The 24345-nt window shown below is 43.6% G+C and overlaps 1 protein-coding gene across 2 annotated transcripts; it reads left to right on the forward strand.

Moving 5' to 3' along the window:
* The first annotated feature begins 22902 nt into the window (after positions 1-22902).
* LOC132873941 (uncharacterized) lies at positions 22903-24073 on the forward strand. Of its 2 annotated transcripts, none has more exons than XM_060909774.1 (2): positions 22903-22926; positions 22989-24073. In XM_060909774.1, the coding sequence occupies exon 2, from the start codon at positions 23063-23065 to the stop codon at positions 23756-23758; it is 696 nt and encodes a 231-aa protein (XP_060765757.1). In that variant the 5' UTR covers positions 22903-22926; positions 22989-23062; the 3' UTR covers positions 23759-24073. The 2 variants fall into 2 exon arrangements, with proteins under 2 accessions (XP_060765757.1, XP_060765748.1); XM_060909765.1 differs by having other exon boundaries at positions 22915-22949.
* The last annotated feature ends 272 nt before the right edge of the window (positions 24074-24345 follow it).

The raw sequence follows: 24345 nt of genomic DNA on the forward strand, positions 1-24345 counted from the left end.
TAACAAATCTATGCTGTTCTATCTGTCTTCCAACATATTCCACCTCTGACATTGCTCACCATCTCACCAATGGAAGTGGCTCCCCTACAGAGTGCCTTTGCTGAATGGCAGCCCCTCGATGGTCTCCACTGTACACTCCTCCACTTGGGCACAAAGACCCCCACACCAACTTGCACCCTCATTCCCTTTTCCCCACACCTTGCCATGTTTGCAAATAAAAGAGAACCTTTTTCTTGCACCCAATTCCAATCTCCAGTGTCTGTGTCTGAGCCAGAACACTAGAGGGTGCCACACTGGTGAAGAATGCAGGCAGAACATGCAGAACAGAATCAAACTCCCCTGTCCTAGATACAGTGGTGCAACCTCTCCTCAAGGTCAGTCTCCAACAGTCACCTCTCTCCCAGCAGATGGCACATGGCCTCCATATGGTGACCCAGGAGCTGCTGTCTCTCTGACAAGTCATCGCAGCTATGGTGGTACCCCTCCCTGGCCCAGGACACCCAACGCCTGCTCACAAAACTGACTGCCAATGATGATGTGGAGGCATTCCTGAGAACAATTGAAAGGGTTGCTACTTGAGAGGGTTGGGCCCTATGGGACTGGTCCCATGCCCTGGCCCCTCTGCTCACTGGGGAGGCACAGTGAGCCTTCTATGAAATCTCCAGCAAAGAAGTTGATAACTACACCACCCTCAAGGAAGAGGTCCCGGCCAACTGCAGGCTCTTATCCACTGATGTTGCCTCAAAGTTCCACCTTTGGGCCTACCAATTGAGCCGGGAACCATGTGGACAGAAATACATGCTCCTGCATATTGCCTGAAGGTGGCTCCAGCCAGACCAGCTATCCCCATCAGAGATAGTGGAATGCATCACCCTCAACAAGTTCCTAAGGGCCCTCCCCAGAGAAGAAATAAAGATTGTAGAAATGAAAACAGCAAAGACCCCAGGGACAGGGTCACTGCTCTCAAGTTTGCCCTATCCATGCTTGAAATTGGGAGGGGTCAGAGACAGCAGCGAGATCAAGACTTCCACCGAGAGTTCTGTCACTACACCAGTGCAACTCCTGGGACACCAAGAGGGACACAGGAACAGCAGCAACCCAGGCAAGTGGACTCCAGACAAGCCCATGCCTACTGAAACCAATAAGACTTCATTCTCCAAAGCCCATAAACCCTGATTAGCTGGCTGTGGCATGCATGATGTCCTCTGTGCCAATGCCCCCACCATCACTCTCTGATTAAATGGAAAGCCAGTCTCAGCCCTGTCAGACTCAGGAAGTGCCATCACCCTAGCTCGTCATTCAGGTCTGCCCATTGCTGTCAGACCCAGAGGAATCCTGGTGGTGACCTGTGATCATGGGGACATGAAAGAGGCAGCTAACGAGGTGAGTGGTCACTAAACATTGGGCTCATGCCAGCTCTACCTGTTTCCTTGCTTGTAGGAAGATACTGGCTGGGGTCCTATCACCCAGCACCTGAGAGGAGACAATGGACCCCCGGAGATGCAGGCACCAGCATCAAGCTCCAGCCCCTGCATGCCACCCTCCTCACCAAGGAAGAAGAAGGCGCAGATGCCAAGGTCAGGTCAGAAGGTGAATGCAACCTCCCCACTAACCTTCTCTCCATTGTGTTTAACCAGGCAACCAAAGGGGGGAACTTTGGCAGAAAGCAGAAAGGAGGATGACTGGCTGAAGCACTGCTGGGGCCAGGTGCTATGGATCAACAGGGAGAACACAAACCCTAGACAGGTGCTTCCCACAGCCTACTTCCTTGTCAAAATGGGTTGCTCTACTACCACTGCAGCCACTGTGGTGAATCCTGTGACCTCCTCATAATGACCTGCACAAAGATTGACACTATTGTGTAACTGGTCCATGCCCAACCACTAGGTGGCCACCTGGGACCCTCAAACAACTTGGAGAAGATGTGGGACTGGTTCCACTGGCCAGGCATGGTAGCAGAGGTATGCAACTTCTGCCAACAGTGTCCTCAATGTCAGAAGATAACCCCATACAAGGTGGTCACAGTGCCTCTCATGATGATTGGGACCCTGATGATGGGCTCCCATTTCGAGTGTTTGGGTATGGATCTGGTTGGATCACTTCCAAAGTCTGCCTATAGCCATGTGTTAGTGACAGTGGACTATACCACTATGTATCCTGAGGCCATCACCTTGCACAAAGCCACCTCCAAGAATATTGCACATGAGCTCATGGTCCTCTTCAGCTGAGGGGGAGTTCTGAAGGACTTGGTCACTGACCAAGGCACTCTGCTCATGTCTAAAGGGATGGTAGACTTATGTTGGCTGCTGCAGGTGAAACATCTGAAAACCTTCATCTACCACCCCCAGACAGGTGGGCTTATCAAGGTTCAATCAAACCTTAAAAAGGATGCTGCGATGAGTACTGGACAAAGAGGCCACAACTAGGACCTGCTCTCACCCTATATGCTCTTCACCATTCAGGAGATGCTCTAGACCCAACACAGCCTTCAGCACCATGCTGGGTCAATGTCAGTACCAGGTTCTCCACCTTGGCCTCCACAGGGAACCAGCAACTTTTCAGTGTCTAATGGATATCATCCTGTGACCCCATTGGCCTTAAGCCACTGCATACCTTGATGACATGGTCATCTACTCATGCACTTGGCAAGAGCACCTACACCAGCTCAAAAAGGTGCTGAACAAGCTCTGCTTAGCTGAGCTAACAGCAAACTCCTACAAATGCCACCTTGGACTCATGGAGGCACAGTACCTGTGCATCGGTTGGGGTCTCCTGAACCTCCAAGAGAAGAAGATTGAGGCTATCAGAAACTATCACCAACCTACAACAAAGGACCAAGTATGTACCTTCTTGAGTTTGGCAGGATACTACAGGAGATTTGTGCCCAACTCCTCCTCTGTAGTCTCCCCCCTCTCAGATTTAACTAGGAAAAGAGAGCCTGACAGTGTCCAATGGTTTACAGAAGCCAAATGAGCATTCCAAACACTAGAGATGTCCCTCACCAGCTCACCAATGTGCAAATACCCAGATTTCACCCAAACTTTTCTGGTACACACTGATGCCCACAAGACTAGTCTGGACACAGTCCTCTTCCAAGAATCTGACAGGGAGGAGAATCCAATAATCTACGTGAGTAGAAAACTGACCCTCACTGAGCAGCGGTATGTTGCTGTGGAACATGAAGCCCTTGCCATCAAATGGGCTATAGAAGAATTACAATATTATCTCACTAGTCGTCAATTCACCCTCATTACAAATCATGCCCCCTGTAGTGGATGGCTAAAGCCAAGGACTCCAAAAACAGAATACCCCACTGGTTTCTTTCTTTGCAGGACTTCTCATTCTTGCTCCAACATTGAGTGGGGTCCACCACAGAAATGCCAATGGCCTCTCGAGGAGGGATGCACTCTGGGCCCAGTTTCCCACACCAGCAGGCTCTTCAGCTGAGCTGTGGGGGGGTTGACAATGATATTGGCAGATTGATGGCCCTAGTGCACAAATTCACAAGCACTCCTCGCCAAGCTGCCACAGTAGCACTGAAAGAAGAGCGTCCTGATATTCCCTCTACAGCAGTGCTGAAAGGACAGTTCTGCTCCAGCACCACTGTTGACAAACAGTGCACGTGGCAGAGGAGTGGAGAAAACTAATCCAGCATGGCTGGAGCTCACTAATCAGTGCTCCTGCTCACCCTCCATGAGGCACAGAGAGTATATAAAAGGATGCTGATCTGTCAAATGGGTGAGTAGGAGGATTGTGAGAAGAAGAAACTAATCTATGCTGCTCCCTCTGTCTGCTGACATATTCCAGCTCCAACAGCCTCCCCAACAGAAGCAGCTTCCCAACAGAAGTGGCTCCTCTCCACTGCACCTTTGCTGAAGGGCAGCACCTTGGTGGTCTACACTGGACACTCCACTTGGGCACAAAGATCCCATGCCAACTCACACCCTCACTCCCTTTTCCCCACACCTTACAATATTTGCAAATAAAAGAGCACCTTCTTCTTGCACACAATTCCAGTTTCCTGCATCTGTGTCTGAGCCCAAATATGAGGATACACCACAATATCAACTTTTCAACAGACTGCTTTGTAGCACACACAATGCACATAATTTAACCATGCCCGCATCTTTATTGCTGAGAGCAGGCATGTGTCACATCCCTGTCTTCAGAACAACCATGCCCCCTTTTAGGTGAAAACAAGAACTGTAAAAGTGGTGGTGCCAAATTGGCAAAAGTAGTGGCTTTATGCCTAAAAGCTAAAAAAGAGCCCGTAACAGCTAAAATGCAAAACAGTGTTCTTATTTTATGCTATTACATAGGCAAAGACCTCATTATTTGCATTTACTGCCAGTCAAATTAGAGGGGCCGTTTCACCCAATAAGGGGCAGGGGTATTACATAATGACAAAGTACCCAGATGTGTTGCTTTTATTAATGGTATTGTGTGTTGCCTAGATCATGTGTACTTTAAGGGGACATATATTTAGACTTAGAAGGCTCATAAAAGAAGCCTAATTTTTAATTTGTTGTCAATGGCAGTGGAAAGTAATCAGCCGTTGAGGTGAGTATGTTTTTTCTTGACATTATCTACTCATTAACCATTCAGCTGTATGACTATCACAGTTAAATCAAATATAATTTTGCACACAGAGAAGAAACTGCATGGTACTAATTGCAATGAATGTTTCAAACTGTACACTGACAACAAAATACATCATCAGCTTCTAATGTTGCCATGATACCTACTGCAATAACCCGGAATCCTTGGCCACCAAATACAAACAAACAAACAAATAAATAAATAAATTTAAAAAAAAATCATTATGCTCTTTATGAATACAGGTATTTTTGAAAAATCAAATGTCATGTAACCTTGAAAAAGATTTTAGGGAGGGTCACTGTAGCCTGCAGGATACTGTGCCCCCACATTACTCTAATACTGAAGTCAAGTTGCATTAATCCCCATGTAAAATATAACCCTAAATCAGAAAAAGTTGAGAAGGTACAGAAACTGAAAATTAAAAATAAATAAATAAAATATAAGCAGTGATTTCTAAATTTACTTTGACTTGTATTTCATTGCAGACAGCATGAATCAAAGATATTTCATGTTATCCTTGGCCAACTTCATTTTATTTTTTAACATAAATATATTCCATGTATTCCTGCAACAATTCCAAAAACAAGTTGGAACAGGGTAATTTAGGGTTAGTAATGAAACAAAACAATTAAATAATGATGTGTTTTGAAACAGGTGATGTCAACAGGTGACTGTAAATTAGCAATAAAGTTAGGATCCACAAGCAGAACACAGACAGTAATCCAATAAATAATATGATTTAATTCAGGGAAGAAAGGGTGTGGCAAAAAAGTAAACAAACAGGACAAAAAACAAATGGCAAAAATAGTCCGGACAAAATGAGACAAACAACTTGACAAAAACATGAGACAGGCAAAGGCAAAAATGCTGGTGCAAAAATACATGAACAAGAAAAGACCCTTAGTGCAAGAAAACCATGAATCAGAAATAACCCTTCATGCAAAAAACACTATGAACCAGAAGAATGCTAGTGCAAAAACCATGAACAAGAAAAAGTCACTTGAGAGAATAACCATGAACAGCAAGAGGGGCATAGAAACAGCTAAAGAAGCAAACGAGACATTCTGGCAAAGTCTGAGGGTTTATACATACACAGCAGTGAAAACCAGGAAGTGAATACAGGTGAGAGGGAATTCCTGTCCCAGATCAGGATCAGTGCTGGCGTGAAAGATCTGTAATCTCTGGAGTGGATGTCCGGGGCAGAGCATGACAATTCCAGTGTGTAAAGGGCAAAGGTGTAAGCCTAAGCTGAACACCTGTGATCTCTGATCCTTCAGACGGCACTGCATCGAGAAAACTCATTTATCTGTAGCTGATATAATCACATGGGCTCCGGATTACTTTGATATGCCTTTGTCAAGCAGTACAATAGAGATTTACATCCACAAATGCCAGTTAAAACTTTACTGTGCAAAACAGAAGCCTTATATTCTGTGTCCAGAAGCACCATCAACTTATCTGTGCTTGGAGGCTTCTATAATGGACCATTACATGGTGGAAATATGTGTTGTGGTCAGAAAAGTTAGTATTCCAGGTCTTTTTTTTGGGGGAAAAAATTGGACGCCATGTGCTCTGGACCAGAGATGAAAAGGACTGTCCAGACTGTTACCAGCAACTAATGAATAAATTAACACAACAAGGACTTCATGTCTGTTTACTTTTGATATTTATGCATATTTTTTACATGATGATGCCAAAACCTATGATCAATCTGCGTTGAAGAAAAAAAAAAACCCTTAAAATTCTCTCACTTATCATTAGCATCTAGTCTGCTTACTGTTGCTTAAGCCTCACTCACAACCCACCATATGTGCTGCTATGGGTGGTCTACGGTAAAAAATTTGGCAAAACCGTGCTTGAGACTTGCGTGACACTTGCGTGTGTTCAGTGCCGTAGAAGGTCGCAGACTGCCTGTGGAGACTTTTGGTCCTGCACATGCAAATTCTACAGGTCTTGCGACAAATCAAGAACTTAGACAAATCAAGAACTCATTTAGTGTACGGGTCCCGTACACTACGTACAGGACCAGTACTCCTTTTGTACGCCTGAACCAAGTCAGCAGCATGGCTAATAGGGGCTTTTTGCGATGACAGTAAGATGCACAAGTGACGCACGGTCATTGTACGAGTGACATGCCTCAGAAGTACTACACAAATACTCCACACTTGCTATGTGTGTGGCCCGCAAGACAGAAGTACATCTCTCTTTCTACCCCTATGTGTGGCGTGCACGCAGTGCATGCAACCTGCACGCGACATGAGGGGCAAGACTCTGGGTATATATATTGGGGAGGAACCAAGGAACTGATCATGTAACATGTAGCATTGTAGAAGGGAAGAAGACCATCCCATTTGCTGTTTTTATTTAAGTATATGTTAACTTACCATGCAAACCTCAAATAATAAAACATGACTATAAGGGGATAACACATTTTATTACATTGTAAAAAATCCTAACTAAATAGCCCAACAGTTTGAGCACTGAAGCACACTTTGACTCTGACTCAGAGCTACTGTCCTGCTCCTACTCCTGCTGAGTGGTGGGACGGGGTGTCGGGATGTCCTTGTCCTCATCACTGAGCATAGCACAATGGTCTGACAGTGACGATAGGATTGCAATATCCTCACTTCTGGGCATCGTTAGCTGAAACATACTGTACATGAAAATCAGCATGTATAATATTAATTACATAAGCATATAGATACTAAAATGAATGTTTGCATGTGTATTTACCTGTGAAAATACCTTTGGCGGGGTGCTGTGCCTTCTGCCAACTTGAAGGCATACTTCTCACTGTCCGTGCGGGGCTTGCCAGTGCTGCTACAATCATCATCAAATTCTTCCTCCTCCTCCCCCTCTGCTGTTTCAGGCTGGGTTACTTTACTTTTGCTCGCTTCTTCTTGGGTCCCATTTTCTAAACTTTAAATTGAAAATTTAAAAATTTTTTCCACAAAATATCCAATGTTCTTCAGCCAAAAGACAGATGCAAAATGCTGCAGACATGCTGGTTTTATACCACTCCTGGCTTGCGTCACACGCAAGTCATGAGTGATTGTAATGTGCTAATCACATGCATCACACATGCTTCACAAGTGCAGTCCATACTCATAGCGCAGGAAACTGGTAAATTCAAGTCACACACACTCCACACTCACTGAACACGCTTCACTGATCACACTTGTCAGACATATGCTTTCCACAGGCTAACAGTGCAATTTTTCCCATGCCTCGAGGAAGTCAGGCGTGCAACTTGTACTTGACATGTACTTTGCCCGTACTCCTCCCCCAAACTTTTCCCTGGGTTTACCATGACCCTGCGGCATGGCTGTGAGCTACCAAACTCTGTGACCCATGCGTGTCCAAAACACTTATGGCGGGTTGTGAGTGAGGCTTTAGCAACAATGACAGCAGCTGAACTTTTTATATTACAAATGTGGACTACTTTGAATCTCTCTCTCTCTCTCTCTCCCAAACATTCCATCTCTTGACAGAAAGATGGTTTATTAAGTATTTTATATTGAACCACAAATTGAAGCCTAAGCAAAACTCAATTTGGTGGTCAATCACAACAACAACTTTCTCCAAATGACAATATGCAGTACTCTTAAATGGCTCAGCCTCATTTCTTAAAATTGCCCCCAATATTCTGATATATGCATCTCTATATCTATATGCAATAATACAAAGTATAGGAACAATGAACAGATTTGTCTTGATCCTGAATATCAATAGTAAACATGCATTGTTATGTTGCATAAGTGATACCTTATTTCCAACCTATAAGGGCATCATTTCTTTGTGGATTTACTTTTTTCTGTTTGTTGAGTGCAAATCAAATCATTCTCACATCTTAGATAGGCCTGCCTCTGTTGAAGGTGCTTAGAGCTCACATCACAGCCCATCTGCCCCATTCTCTTCAATTTGCCTCCAGAATCCATGCAGCTAAACCTGCAGGCTTAATGTAGGCTTCATACTTCATATTTCAATTAAATTTTCTTTATTTTTTGTTGCTCTTGTTACTATCCTTCTCTGTGAACAGGGTCATCCATCAAACTGACATCAGACTGTTTGACAATCCTTCCTTGGAGGTCTGTGAAGCATACATCTTAGGCCACAAGGTGTTGTCCTGTGAAGATCATCATTCATCCACTGAATTTCAGTCATTGCAACCAGAAGCTCATATTAATGTCACTCAAACATCACACACTTAAGTGGAGTGTGTATTATCCAAAACTTGTGTCCTTGGGTTTTCAGTCACTTCAAGACCAAACAGAATATTTTAACAAATAAATCATTAATTAATTAGGATAGCAGGCAAACACCAGCATAATCAACAAATTCATTAATCTATAATAATAATAATAATAATAATAATAATAATTATGGCCCAAGCACTGGAGGTGCAAGGCCTTATTGTTTTCATACAGATTCTTTATTAGGGCCCGAGCACCAGAGGTGCAAGGCCCTATTGTTTTTGTATAGATTCTTTTTATTATTAGGGCCCAAGCACTGGAGGTGCAAGGCCTCTGGTGTCCACACGAGGCCGCTACACCAGAGGTACCTTACAAGGCCCTATTGTTTTTCTACAGATTTATTATGATTATTATTATTATTATTATTATTATTATTACAGCCTGAGCACCAGAGGTGCAAGGCCCACTTGTTTCTGTACAGATTCTTTTTATTATTAGGGATCGAGCACCTGAGGTGCAAGGCCCTATTGTTTCTGTACATATTTTTAGGGCCCAAGCACTGGAGGTGCAAGGCCTCTGTTATCGACCAGAGGCTGCTGCACCGGAAGTGCAAGGCCCTATTATTTCTGTAGAGATTTTATGTTATTACGGCCTGAGCACCGGAGGTGCAATGCCTCTGTTGTCCACCAGAGGCTGCTGCACCAGAGGTGCAAGGTGCTATTGTTTCTCATCTCATCTCATCTCATCTCATTATCTCTAGCCGCTTTATCCTGTTCTACAGGGTCACAGGCAAGCTGGAGCCTATCCCAGCTGACTACGGGCGAAAGGCGGGGTACACCCTGAACAAGTCGCCAGGTCATCACAGGGCTGACACATAGACATAGACAACCATTCACACTCACATTCACACCTATGGTCAATTTAGAGTCACCAGTTAACCTAACCTGCATGTCTTTGGACTGTGGGGGAAACCGGAGCACCCGGAGGAAACCCACGTGGACACGGGGAGAACATGCAAACTCCACACAGAAAGGCTCTCGCCAGCCACGGGGCTCGAACCCAGACCTTCTTGCTGTGAGGCAACAATGCTAACCACTACACCACCGTGCCACCCGCTATTGTTTCTGTAACAATTTATTATTATTATTAATTTTAGGGCCCAAGCACCAGAGATGCAAGGCCCTATTGTTTCTGCTCTGATTCTTCTTCTTCTTTTTATTCAAAACTTTGCCATTTTGGAGGTGGTTCCCATGGGTGAAAACTCATGAAATTTCATACAGACATCAATCATGTGCACCACTACTCAGTGGTAGGGGCTTGACACCAGGTGGGTCCGGGGGACTCCATAGCACCCCCATATGTCATTGAGACTCCTGCCTGGTATATAATTTCACATATCCATGTCAGATTTGGTAGGTGTGTGGGTTCCCCAAGACAAACAAAACTGCAATATACATTGCATTAGCCATACTCAACAGGAAGTGAGTTATTTTTGGCTTTGTGCATCTTGACATGTGTTACATTTTAACGTACTTCTCCTGTATGTACATTGGATTCATGCCATATTTGGTATACATGATGTCAAGATGTTGCTGATTTTAAATTGCAAAGGGATTTGCAATATCTTGCAAGATGTTGAAACGGTGAACCAATAAATTTATACGTGACGCCACGCAAACAGAAAATGTGTCAGAAATTCACCATGCATTGCCTGATATGGCTCAAACATCACACATTATTGAATATGATGCTTCTGCTGATGTCCACATGCCCAACATCACCCTCTGGTATAGTACCACCATTTGGCCTTGGAAAGTAATGCCTCCATTGCCAAAAAACTCATCACTGGTGGGACATACATCAGATACCCAGGCTTTTGTCTCACATCTCAGATGTGTGTGCATTGTTTGATGAGCACATGTTACGGGTTGCAGACTCGGAGGTGCGAGGGCCCCTTATTGCTGTTTGCAGCTATGTTTACTTTTCTTCTTCTTCTTTTTCTTCAACATTTGGTCATTTTTCAGGTAGTTCCCATCAGCAAAAACTCAAGAAATTTGGTACACACATCAGTCAAGTGCACCATTAAGACTTCTGCGCAGTATATAGTTTCACCTATCCGTGTCAAATTTAGTAAGTGTGTGGGGGTGCCCCAACATGAGCAAAAGCCATTGCATTAACCATACTCACCAGGAAGTGAGTTATTTTTGGTTTTGTGTTTTGACATGTTACATTTTGACATACTCCTTCTAGGTGGTTTGTTGGATTCATGTCATATTTGGTATACATGATGTCAAGATAATGTTGATTTTAAATTTCAAAGGGACTTACGATATCTTGCAAGGTGTTGAAATGGTGAAACAATAAATTTATATGTTACATCACGCAAACAGGAAATGTGTCATAAATTCACCATGCATTGCCTGATATGGCTAAAACCTCACAGGTTATAGGACATGATGGTTCTGATGATGTACATGTGACCCATTGGTATAGTCCCACCATTTGGCAACAGAAAGGGTAGCTTTTTCATCAATTTCTGCTATACTGCTCCTAGATGATTCATAAGACTGTTCATCCAAATTTGGTATACATAAACTCATGGGTGTCTTGATTTTGTATTGTGAAGGAAGTTTTGATGTGTTAGACAGTGTAGTCATAGGGAAAGTATTAATTTGGGCACCTCTGAACAGATTTTTTGAGCTCCTTGACTAGTCTGGTGAGTGACAGCATGTGTAAACCAATCAAATGAATGACTTCCAGCATGGGGTATGTGTAACCAATCAAAATGAGTTACTTCTAGTATGGGGTTGGTCTAGAGGTGCCTATGTCATGGCAAACTGTAAATAATTCTGATCTAGCGGTGGCCATGTTTGGTTTTGATTAGCAGTGTTGGTAATGTACTGATATTTCGCATGCTTAATAAAAACACACTTATTTAATTGTGGTTGTGTGTGTTAATTTAGTGTTTAAGTCATGGATAATGGTTGGCATGCTGTCCTGATATGAAAATAGTGGACGAGGGGTCACGTTAATAAAACTCAGCTTTGTGTCGCTTTGTTCTTTATTAGTACTCAACTGCATTTCCTCAGAGAAAATGCAAAGTATGCTTGTTTGGTTGTCTCAGAGGCTCACTGACAGAAACTGGATCACACATGAGAGCTCATGCTCCATTTTGTCCCCCACGTCACCTACAGAGAGAGAGAGAGAGTCTGTATGTGTAGCTGTGTGTTCTCATATTTCTGTTTTTAAATGTCTCAACTCAAGGATCAAGGATTTTTATTACAGTATCATTGTGATTCACAACGAAATTCAGTTTGGCACTCTCCTAGCAGCAATTAAAAGGGATTAACCCCCCCCCCCCCCCACACACACACACACACAAGTGATAAGACAAGGACCGGTGATAAAAATAGTTACAATTATAAATAATAAGAAACAATAAATACATATAGGCAGCATTATGTAAAGTGCATGTAGTTCTAAGTAGAGGCCACAGCAGTAGGCTGTAAAATGCATTGGTGCTAATAAAGTGTAATAATGAAAGCGACACATCTCACTCTCATTCACCCACACTGACACATATACATGAGTTCATATCAACTCCATGCTGTCGTGTTTGTGGGAGGGGCAGGGGTTAGGGGCAGGGATTGTGGGTAATGGAAGCTGCAGCTCTAAAGCTGCTCCCCAGTCCTATATGGATGGAAGGAAGGGAGGGAGGGAGGGAGGAAGTGATGAGAGCTACAGTTCTTGTTCTAAGTGGAGGCTTAAGTGGAGGCTGCAGTAGTTTCCAGAGGGGGCGGGGGGTTGGGGGATGATGGAGGCTACAGATCTTGGGAAAAAGCTGTTCCTCAATCTTGTGGTTCGAGTCTGTAATGTGCGGTACCTCTTTCCTGATGGTAGGGGGACGAACAGGGTATGTCATGGGTGGGTTTTGTCTGTGCTTATTGACCTTGCCTTCCTCCTCAGGTGATCAGCACACACAGAGCCCAGGTCCAGGAACTCAGCCCCTATAATCTTTTGAGCTGAACTAATCACCCGGGCCAAGTCCCTCCTGTTCTCTGCAGTGCAGCCTGCATACCACACATTACAACTCTGGCAGAGGATGCTCTCTATTGTACTCCTGTAGAAGTTTGTAAGCAGGTGTGGAGGTAAGCTGACCTGTTTGAGTTTTTGCAAGAAGAAGAGCCTCTGCTGGGCCTTCTTCACCAGGTCAGAGGTATTAAGTGCCCATGTTAGGTCTCTGGTGATGTAAGTCCCTAGAAATTTTATAGAGTCCACCCTCTCCACCTCTTCCACATTGATGGAAAGTGGGGTCTGTTTGGTCCTCCTGGACCTCCTAAAGTCCACAATAATCTCCTTTGTTTTGGTGGTGTTTAGGACCAGGTTGTTATGCACACACCACTCTGCCAGATGTTGGACCTCCTGCCTGTATTGGGTCTCATTGTTGCCCCTGATGAGTCCCACCACAGTGGTATCATCAGCAAACTTTATTATGGTGTTGGATGAGTGGATGGGGACACAGTCATGGGTGAAGAGGGTGTCGAGGGCAGGGCTGAGTACACATCCCTGGGGTGCTCCTGTGTTCAGGGTTATAATTGCTGATGTCAGATTCCCTACTCTGACATTCTGTGGTCTGTTTGTGAGAAAGTTCAGAATCCATGAACAGAGTGAGGTGGGGAGACTGAGGTTAGTGAGTTTGTGCACCAGGTTATGAGGGATTATGGTATTAAAAGCAGAACTGAAGTCCACGAAGAGCATTCTGACATACATGTTTGGGTATTCCAGGTGGGACAGGGCTGCATGGAGTGTGATGGAGACCACATCCTCAGTAGATCTGTTTGCCTTATAGGCAAACTGGTGGCTGTTCAGGTCTGCAGGGATGTTGTCTCTGATGTATGACAGTATCATCTGCTCAAACCACTTCATGATTACTGGGGTGAAGGCAACTGGGCAGTAGTCATTGAAGCAGGTAATGGCAGATTTTTTGGGGATAGGGACAATGGTGGTGGACTTAAGGCAGGTGGGAACTATGGCTTGTTGTAGGGAGAGGTTAAAAATGTCTGTTAAGACTCCAGCTAGCTGGTCATAACAGGACCTCAGTATATGGCCTGACACCCCATCCAGGCCAGATGCTTTGTTGGTGTTGATCCTTCTCAGGGTAGATCTCACCTGGTGGTGGTGAAGAGTAAGTGTCTGCTCCTCCACAGACTGAGTTCTGTCTGCTGTCACCTTGTTGTACTGCTTATCAAAGTGGGTGAAAAAGCAGTTCAGGGTGTCTGGAAGGTCCCTGTCCTGGCTGACCAGTATAGTGTTATGTTTGTAATTAGTTAGAGTTTTGATATCTCTCCACATGCTCTGGGGGTATTTGTTCCCAAAGTGACCTTCTATGCGCTGTCTATACCTGCCTTTGGCCTCTCTAATACCCTTTTTAAGGTCTCTCCAGGCAGTTCTATAAGCCAACATGTCTCCTGACCTGAAGACAATATCTCTTGTCCTGAGTAATCTCACATTACAATCAAACCAGGGTTTCTAATTAGGGAACACCTTGATGGTTTTAGTGCTCAATACTTTTTCTGTGCAGAAATTAATATAATCCAGGATGCTAGAAGTATACTCCTCCAAATCAGCCCCCTGTGAAAATACCTCCCACACTGTATTCTCAAAACAATCCTGTAGTGATGTAACAGCCTCCTCACTCCATACCTATACTGTCTTCACAGCTCATTTGGCTCTGCAGACAATTGGTTTATAAGATGGAGTTAATGTCAGAGAGATGTGGTCTGATAATCCCAGGTGTGGAGATGGTACAGCTTTATATGCCCTCTGGATATTTGTACACACTTGGTCCAGGATGTTTTTATCTCTGGTTAGAAAGCATACATTTTTGTGGAGTTTTGGTAATACTGTCTTGAGTTCTGTGTAGTTAAAATCCCCAACCACTATCACCACTCCCTCTGGGTACCCATCTAACTGGTTGCTAATAGAGCTGTGCAGCTCTTCCAGAGCTAGCTTAGTGTTCACTTGTGGTGGGATGTAAACAACTGTAATGAAGATAGCAGTTACCTCTCTTGGCAAGTAAAATGGCCTGCATTTCACAACTAATTATTCCACGTCCGGGGAGCAGTGCTTCCCAACAATGTCTGTGGCTATACACTAGTCGTTGTTTACATAAATACACACTCCTCCTCTTCTGGTCTTACTGGAGTCTGCAGTCCTGTCAGCTTGATGCATGGTGTAGCCTGCTAGTCCAATAGCTCCATCAGCAAGAGTGCTATCCAGCCATGTCTCCGTGATTACCGTCACACAGTTACCCATGTTGTTTGATGAAATCCTCAGCCTCATTTCATCGATCTTGTTGAGTGACCAGCAGTTGGCCAGAAAGAAACTGGGAAGTGGTGGTTGGTATGGGTTAGCTCATAGCCTAGCCTGCAAGCCGCCTCTTTATCCCATTTCTGCCTTCTGTCCTGGTGCTGCCTCCAGCACCTCCCAAGTGGGTAGTGGATCTCATTCTTGAGCCCTCCAAGGTGCAGGATCTCTGGAGGAATGTTGTCCAGTCCATCAATGGTATAGACCCAACGCTGTTTTCTGATAACAAGGAGTTCAGTTCGCTCATAGGTGACACGAGCGTCCAATGCATGGACAAGTAAAAAAACATACATAAAATGAAAATGCTGATATCCAACAGAGAGCACCAAGCCGCTGCGTACATGCATGCCACCATCTTGCTTCTCAAAAGGCTTGCCTCTTCTCAACTCGCAATACGAGATGACACATCATGCTCTAAAATCTTTTTTTTCTTTTTTTTTACATGAACTACAGTTGGTTGAGGGTAAATTCACAAAGAGTGTGGCATGATTTAAATCAGAGTGTGACGTGTGCTGTGTGACGTGTCCGAGCAGGATGATTTGATTCGTGAGCCCCATTCATTCTCTCTGGGAAAAAAAAAATGACAGTAAAACAAGAATGAGAGAACGGGCATGTCTATTTAAAACCTGTATTCACTTGCAGACAATTCACTTGGTGGACTCATGGCTTAGAACAGTAAGGACAGTTGTTAGTTATTGTTCTTCTGAAGTTTACTTTATAATAATAATAATAGGCGGCACGGTGGTGTAGTGGTTAGCGCTGTCGCCTCACAGCAAGAAGGTCCTGGGTTCGAGCCCCGGGGCCGGCGAGGGCCTTTCTGTGTGGAGTTTGCATGTTCTCCCCGTGTCCGCGTGGGTTTCCTCCGGGTGCTCCGGTTTCCCCCACAGTCCAAAGACATGCAGGTTAGGTTAACTGGTGACTCTAAATTGACTGTAGGTGTGAGTGTGAATGGTTGTCTGTGTCTATGTGTCGGCCCTGTGATGACCTGGCGACTTGTCCAGGGTGTACCCCGCCTTTCGCCCGTAGTCAGCTGGGATAGGCTCCAGCTTGCCTGCGACCCTGTAGAAGGATGGAGCGGCTAGAGATAATGAGATGAGATGAGATTTAGTTAACTTCTTTAATCATGTGAGAGCCTAATAATAATAATTTAAAAAAATACAATTAGGTGTTTATCTGGTTTCCCAATATGCCCTTCTTCTTGGCAAAAAATAAGAGGTGTCACTTCCACTTGAAATGTTATCATACATTATTGCATATTGAATAGGAACCGAGCTAATGCACCAGGCCTGTGATTAAATGTAAGCATCTTGAAGGTTAGAATAATCAGTATTTGTCTGAACAAATTTAGAGAGCTAATGATTCAACTCTTATTTTGGAGAGCATATAGTTTCTGGTATTCTTGAAATCTATTGTATTGTACTGACACATGTTTATATTATTTTGAGCACCCAAGTTCAATCCTTGAGACTAGGGTAAATAAAAGTGTGGCAGTAGGGGCATGGCCTAGTGTCAGTTTGTGAATGGAGGGCAGGGCCAGGGAAGGTGAGTGGCAAAGTCATTGCACCTGTTATCAATTAATGCTGTGTGTGTGTGTGTGTGTGTGTTGCAGAGACAGAGTATAGAAAAGGAGGGAGAAAGCAAAGAGAGGGGTCCCTCCTGACCAGAACACGTGTGTGTGTTGCGTGTGTGACAGTGTGTGAGCAGCAAAGCTCAAAAGCAAGAAAATAAGTAAAATAAAGTGTGTGAGAACATCAACTCCCACCTGCCATGCTTCTGTACTCCACCTACATCAGGAATGTATTACAGTGGTGCCAAAAGGGAACCCCCACATGGAGTCCCCCTCATTCAAGGAGCTCATCCATACCCTCACAACCACCCAGCAGAACCAGCATCAAGCACTGACCTCCCTCCAGAAGGAGCAGGAGCACTGCTTTGAAGCCTTGATGCTGCCCCAGCAGGAAGCTCGCCAGGTGTTCCAGTATCTGCTCGCGTTGGCAGGGGCTTCAACAGCCACCACAGTGGACCCTCCTCGCATCACCCTCACAAAGATGGGCCCGCATGATGAGCTGGAAGCTTTCCTCGCTCTCTTTGAGTAAGCGGCCGAAACGTGGGGGTGGCCACTTGAGCAGTGTGCAGTGCACCTCCTCCTGCTCCAGACTGGCTAGGCACAGCTCGCAGTGCAGCAGCTCCCTGTTGACAGCCAGCTCATGTATGCCGACCTAAAGAAAGCCATCCTGCAGCGTGTCGGCCACTCCAGGAACAACATCGCCAGCATTTCCGGACTCTGATGTTGGAGGAGGTTGGCTGGCCGTTCGCATTTGGCCAGCAACTCTGGGATGCCTGCCGGTGATGGCTGAGGGTGGAAGACCGTGACACCAATGGGATCATCAATCTGGTGGCACTGGAACAGTTCATCTCTCGACTTCTGGAAAGAATGGAAGAATGGGTCCAGTGTCATCACCCGGCATTGCTAGAACAAGCCATCGAGTTAGATATGTTACGTTCATTATGCCTTCTTATAAAATCAAATCATTAGTTTTCTTTTGTTTCAGACATGTAAAAGTTTTTTCCTTTACCTGACATGTGTCGATGGTGTAACTTCCGTCTTCATCAGAGGGTCACCCGGATGTTGGTATGTGACGTGCCTTTATAATCAGCTGATGTTGCAGAGGTGTGACCTCCCTGTCAGTATTGACAGGTCGGTCACACCTCCCGCTGTCAGTGTTGCCCCCTCAGGACGGCGCTCCAGGTGTGGGAGAGCATGTATGCCCCCTCATCCCTGTTTATTGTTCTTGGGCTACACTTTCTGATTTCTATAGACTCCTTAATCCAACGGTGGTATCTGTTGTTCTCTTGTTGTATGATTTGAGCATTGTCCCAGTCCATTATATGATTTTCCCTTCTGCAGTGGTCTGTTATTGCTGATTTGAGGTTCTCTTGCATGGCTTTATCTTTTATCTTTTATTGCTCTTGTTTGTCTCTGTTCTGTTTCTTTTTCACATTCCTTTTTATGTTCCTTTTTTTGTGTGCTAAAGCTCCTTCCTGTCTCCCCAATGTAGGTTTTGTTGCATGACTGGCATGGTATTTCATATATGACATTGCATTTATTGTGTTGGTCGATTTTGTCCTTAGGGTGAACTAGTAGCCGTCGTAGTTTTGTGTGTGGTTTCACGGGTGTTTGTATGTTGTGTTTTTTCATGGCTCTTTGGATTTGTTCTGTAACTCCTCTGACATACGGTAGAGTCACTACTGCTTTGCTTTCCTGTTTTTGGATTGTCTGTTTTCTTCCTTTTTTTGTCTATCTTTTCTTTTGTTTTCACTTGTTGTGCGCCTTTGTGTATGGCCCATGGTGGATATTGACATGTAATCAAAGCTTGCCATATGTGTTGTTCTTCTGTTGTGCATTCTGTGGAATCGGTTATGATTGCTGCACGTTCGTAGAGTGTTCTGACAACTGACAGTTTGGGGCCAGACTTTGATTACATGTCAATATCCACCATGGGCCATACACAAAGGCGCACAACAAGTGAAAACAAAAGAAAAGACAGATGAAAAAAGGAAGAAAACAGACAATCCAAAAACAGGAAAGCAAAGCAGTAGTGACTCTACCGTATGTCAGAGGAGTTACAGAACAAATCCAAAGAGCCATGAAAAAACACAACATACAAACACCCGTGAAACCACACACAAAACTACGACAGCTACTAGTTCACCCTAAGGACAAAATCGACCAACACAATAAATGCAATGTCATATATGAAATACCATGCCAGTCAAGGCAAGGCAAGTTTATTTATATAGCACATTTCATACACAGTGGCAGTTCAATGTGCTTTACAGAAGTAAAAGCAAAACAGTAAGCAATAGAAAATAAAATTACATAAAATAAATGGGGAAGAAAAATAATAAGAATTAAACAATAGTAGAAATAAAACAATAAAATGAAATAAAAGTTCAATTAAAAAAAACAGCAGAATAAAATAGAATAAAAATTAAGTAAAATTTAAAACATGCAGAGACTGTAAAAGTAAAGAGTTTAAAACATGTAGAGATGATAATATTAATAATTTTAGCAGAAAGCATCTGAAAACAGCTTGGTTTTTAACCTAGATTTGAAGCTGCCAACAGTAGGAGCATTTTTGATGTCCTCTGGCAGTTGGTTCCATAGCTGTACTGCATAGTAGCTAAAAGCTGCTTCACCACACTTTGTTTTAACAACAGGTTTTAACAGTAAATTTTTCTGCTGTGATCTGGTAGATCTGATTGGGTTAGGCTGCTGTAACATATCAGAGAGGTAATTGGGCCCTGTACCATTTAGAGATTTGTACACCAGCAGCAATGCTTTAAAGTCAATTCTGTAGCTTACTGGAAGCCAGTGAAGGGACCTTAGAATTGGAGTAATGTGCTCTGTTCTTTTTGTTCGTGTGAGAACCCTAGCCGCTGCATTTTGAACCAGCTGAAGTAGTTTGATGGTCTTTTTTGGCAGGCCTGTGAAAAGGCCATTGCAGTAATCAACCCTACTAGAGATGAAGGCATGTATAAGTTTTTCCAGATCATTTTTTGACATAAGTCCTCTTAGTTTGGAAATGTTTTTTAGGTGATAAAATGCTGTTTTAGTGATTGCTTTCATGTGACTGTCAAAGTTTAGCTCGCTGTCAATGAAAACACCAAGATTTTTAACCATTTCTTTTGTTTTAATCCCCTTTGTGTCAAGAATAGTGGTAATCCTGAGTCTTTCATCTTTTTTTTCCAAATAGAATTACTTCTGTTTTATCTGTGTTCAGCTGAAGAAAATTTTGTGACATCCAGTTGTTGATTTGATCAATACACTGGTAGAGACATTCAAGGGGGGCATAATCATTAGGTGATAGAGCAAAATAAATTTGGGTGTCATCTGCATAGCAGTGATACAAAATTGAATTGTTCTTGATAATTTGCCCAAGTGGGAGCATATAAAGGTTGAATAGTAATGGTCCAAGAATCAACCCCTGGGGGACACCACAGGTCAAGGACATTGATGTTGAGGAACAATTTCCCATGGTAACAAAGAAGCTTCTATCTTTTAAGTATGATTTTAACCAATTGATAACTTTACCAGTCAACCCAACCCAGTGTTCAAGTCGATATAGCAGTATGTTGTGATCAACAGTATCAAAAGCTGCACTGAGGTCCAATAACACCAGGACCGATGTTTTGCCTGCATCAGTATTAAGACGTATGTCATTTATAACTTTAATCAGCGCTGTTTCAGTGCTGTGATTGGCACGAAATCCTGACTAAAAGTTATCAAAACAGCTGTTTGATATCAAGAAGGCAGTTAATTGATTGAAGACAATTTTTTCAAGGATTTTCCCAATGAATGGTAGATTTGATATTGACTTGTAGTTATTTAATACTGAAGCATCCAGATTATTCTTTTTAAGTAGGGGCTTTACAATGGCTTTTTTCAAAGACACAGGAACAATGCCAGTCTCTAGGGATGTATTTATGATTTGAAGCACATCTGTAATTATAAGATGAAGAACAGACTTAAAAAAGTTGGTGGGCAGAATGTCCAATTCAAATGTTGAGGAACTGAGATTTTGTACAGTTTTTTCAAGAGTCTCATCATCAATTAAACAAAATTCTGACATTGTGTTGAAGTTATCTGTCTGTGTCACTGGTGATTGCAGTTTTTCAATTATTTGCAACTGAGATATATTATGAGCAATATTCTGCCATATTTTATCAATTTTACCTTTGAAGAAGGATGCAAACTCATTGCATTTATTAACTGAGAGAAGTTCAGGTGCTAATTGTGGTGGGGGATTTGTTAGCTTCTCTACTGTTGAAAATAGCACATGGGCATTGTTCATATTCCTGTTGATGATGTTGGAGAAGAAGGACTGTCTTGCTTTATGAATTTCATAATTATATTTACAAAGCATCTCTTTATGGATTTGATAATGGATGTGAAGTTTAGATTTGTGCCATTTTCTTTCAGTCTTTCTACATTCTCTCTTTAGCAGTTTAACAGCTGGGTATTGCTTCCATGGTGCTTTCTGCTCATCACTGACTCTTTTAATTTGGAATGGAGCAATATCATCCATAATTTGGGTCATATTTAAATTAAAAATTTCCAGTAAATCATCTACAGAGTCTGACATTTTGGTTGAGATCCGAGAGAGAGCTTGCTCAAAAAGAACACGTGTTGTAATTTATGACTCTCCTACCCATAGTCGTTGAGCTGTTCTGAATGTGAGGAGACATAGAAACATCAGAGAAAACACAAAAATGATCAGATAAGGCCAGGTCAACAACAGTAGTAGAAACAGTAAGACCCTTTGTGATGACGAGGTCAAGGGTATGACCACAAGAGTGGGTCAGCCCCTGTACATGTTGTACTAGGTTGAAGTTGTCAATAAGTGCAAGTAGTTCTTTGGCATAAGTGTTTTCAGGATTATCTACATGCAAGTTAAAATCCCCAGAAATAATAAGACAGTCAAACTCTAAGCAAATGACTGACAACAGTTCACCAAACTCTTCCAGAAAAACTTTGGCTGAATGTCTCCGAGGCCTGTAAATAGTTAATAATAATGTTAGGAGAGCATGTAACAATTGCACATAAGTGTTCAAAGGATGTAAAATCACCAAGTGAGGATTGTCTCATCTCATTATCTCTAGCCGCTTTATCCTTCTACAGGGTCGCAGGCAAGCTGGAGCCTATCCCAGCTGACTATGGGCAAAAGGCGGGGTACACCCTGGACAAGTCGCCAGGTCATCACAGGGCTGACACATAGACACAGACAACCATTCACACTCACATTCACACCTACGGTCAATTTAGAGTCACCAGTTAACCTAACCTGCATGTCTTTGGACTGTGGGGGAAACTGGAGCACCCGGAGGAAACCCACACGGACAGAACATGCAAACTCCGCACAGAAAGGCCCTCGCCAGCCCCGGGGCTCGAACCCAGGACCTTCTTGCTGTGAGGCGACAGCGCTAACCACTACACCACCGTGCCGCCCAGTGAGGATTGTTAACATTGAAAAGAGACTTTGAATATATTTGCGATCCCTCCACCTTTCCCTTGTCGGGTCACATTCATAAAATTAAAATTTGGGGGAGTTGCTTCAATAAGGGTGGTAGCACTATTTGCTTGATCCAGCCAAGTTTCAGTTAGAAGCAAAAAAATCAAGATTGTGTTTGCAGATAAGATCATTAATTAAAAATGACTTGTTTGAAAGTGATCTAACATTCAGAAGAGCTAGCTTTCCAGAAAGTCTAGAAGTAATATCCACTTGGGCATTCTGATATTGTTTTGAAACAGGAAGGAGACTAGACTGGTTTACCCCCTGGGTTAAATATGCTCTATGTTTTCTATTTCTTATCAACACAGGAATAGAGAATGACATAGGCATACTGGGTCCCAGCTTGTTTTCAAAACTACACCCAATGCAGGGACCCACAGCACATCATACAAGACTTTCTGTATGTTCCATTTGGTTTGATGGTGAAAGAATTGGAGAGGTCATGTATCTTTTAGATGGTGAAAAAGATTGGTAGCCAGCTGAAAGTCCTGGGCGAACACAGTTCAGTCTGTTGGTTAAGCGGGCCGAGAGGTTGAGCGGGCCGAGAGGTTGCGCGAGAGCGGGCCGAGAGGTTGCGCGGGAGCGAAGCTGCGCGAGAGCGGGCCGAGAGGTTGCGCGAGAGCGGGCCGAGAGGTTGCGCGGGAGCGAAGCTGCGCGAGAGCGGGCCGAGAGGTTGCGCGAGAGCGGGCCGAGAGGTTGCGCGAGAGCGGGCCGAGAGGTTGCGCGGGAGCGAGGCTGCGCGAGAGCGGGCCGAGAGGTTGCGCGGGAGCGAGGCTGCGCGAGAGCGGGCCGAGAGGTTGCGCAGGAACGGGCCGCGTAATAACAAACGCAATGCCCCCGAAGAAAGCTCCTACGGTCGAGGAGATTGAGGATATTAAAAAATCCCTCGACTTTCTGGGGGAAGAAATCTCTGCTGTCAGGGTGCAGCAGAAGACCATCCTGGACCTGGTAGAAGAGGTCAAAGCTCTGAGGCTGCAGAATTCAGAGAAGGCAAAGAGGATCGCCATTCTCGAGAACCGAGTGGAGGAGCTGGAGCAGTACACCCGGATGAATGACATCATTGTGACCGGACTGCAAATTCAACCCCGCTCATATGCTGGAGCAGTGGCGAGAAGAGACGGAGAGGAACTGAATGAGGAGGATGCTAACTCTGTGGAGAAACAGGTGTTAGCATTCCTGCACTCCAAGGGGATTGAGGTAAAAAGCAATAACATCGAAGCATGTCACCCTCTCCCACGGAGAAGCAACACAGGCAAACCAGCTGTAATAATGAGATTTGCCAACAGAAAGCATAAGATGCAATTGTTAAAACAAGGGAAGAAACTGAAAGGCTCAGATGTGTTTTTAAATGAGCACTTAACAAAAAAAAATGCAGATATTGCAAAAAAGGCGAGACTACTAAGGAAACAGGGGAAAATCCAAAACACTTGGACACAAAACTGCAAGATTTTCATCAAGCTGAAGGGATCTCCAGAAGAGGCCAAGATCTTGGTCATCCGAGATATTGGGGAACTGGACAAATTCTGAGGGAGCCAAATAAAGCAATTTACAATCATGACACAAGGACTGGACACTGGACACTGGACACAAGAACTGGACACTTTCCATTATACTGAGCACAAAATACAAGATATGGAAAATAATATTGATCCGGAAAATAATCTTTTCAGCAACATCAATATCAGCTGCCGGTATTACACTGAATATCAATACAATGCAAAGATCAGAGACGGAAATAAGATATCAATTATTCATTTCAATATCAGAAGTCTGTATGCCAATTTCCATAAAATGAAGGAATATCTCAGTCAGTTCAATACTCCATTCAATATAATAGCCATATCAGAAACTTGGATCAACGATGAGATGGGAGTAGATTTTGAGCTGAACGGGTATGAATTAAATTATATCAATAGAAAGAACAAAAGAGGAGGGGGAGTGGCAATATATGTTGATAATAGTTTGGAATATAAAATTAATAATAAAATGACGGTAGCTGTTGATGATTGGATGGAGTGTATTACAATAGAAATATGCTGTGAAAAAATGAAAAATATAATGGTGAGCTGTATATACAGATCTCCTGGATCAAGCATAGAAGTTTTTATAGATTG

This window comes from Neoarius graeffei, chromosome 2, assembly GCF_027579695.1.
Source record: "Neoarius graeffei isolate fNeoGra1 chromosome 2, fNeoGra1.pri, whole genome shotgun sequence".
Classification (NCBI taxonomy): Eukaryota; Metazoa; Chordata; class Actinopteri; order Siluriformes; family Ariidae; genus Neoarius; species Neoarius graeffei.

Coding starts and splice junctions, on each gene's coding strand:
- LOC132873941 (XM_060909774.1), top strand. CDS start 23,063: ATGCCCCCGAAGAAAGCTCCTACGGTCGAGGAGATTGAGGATATTAAA.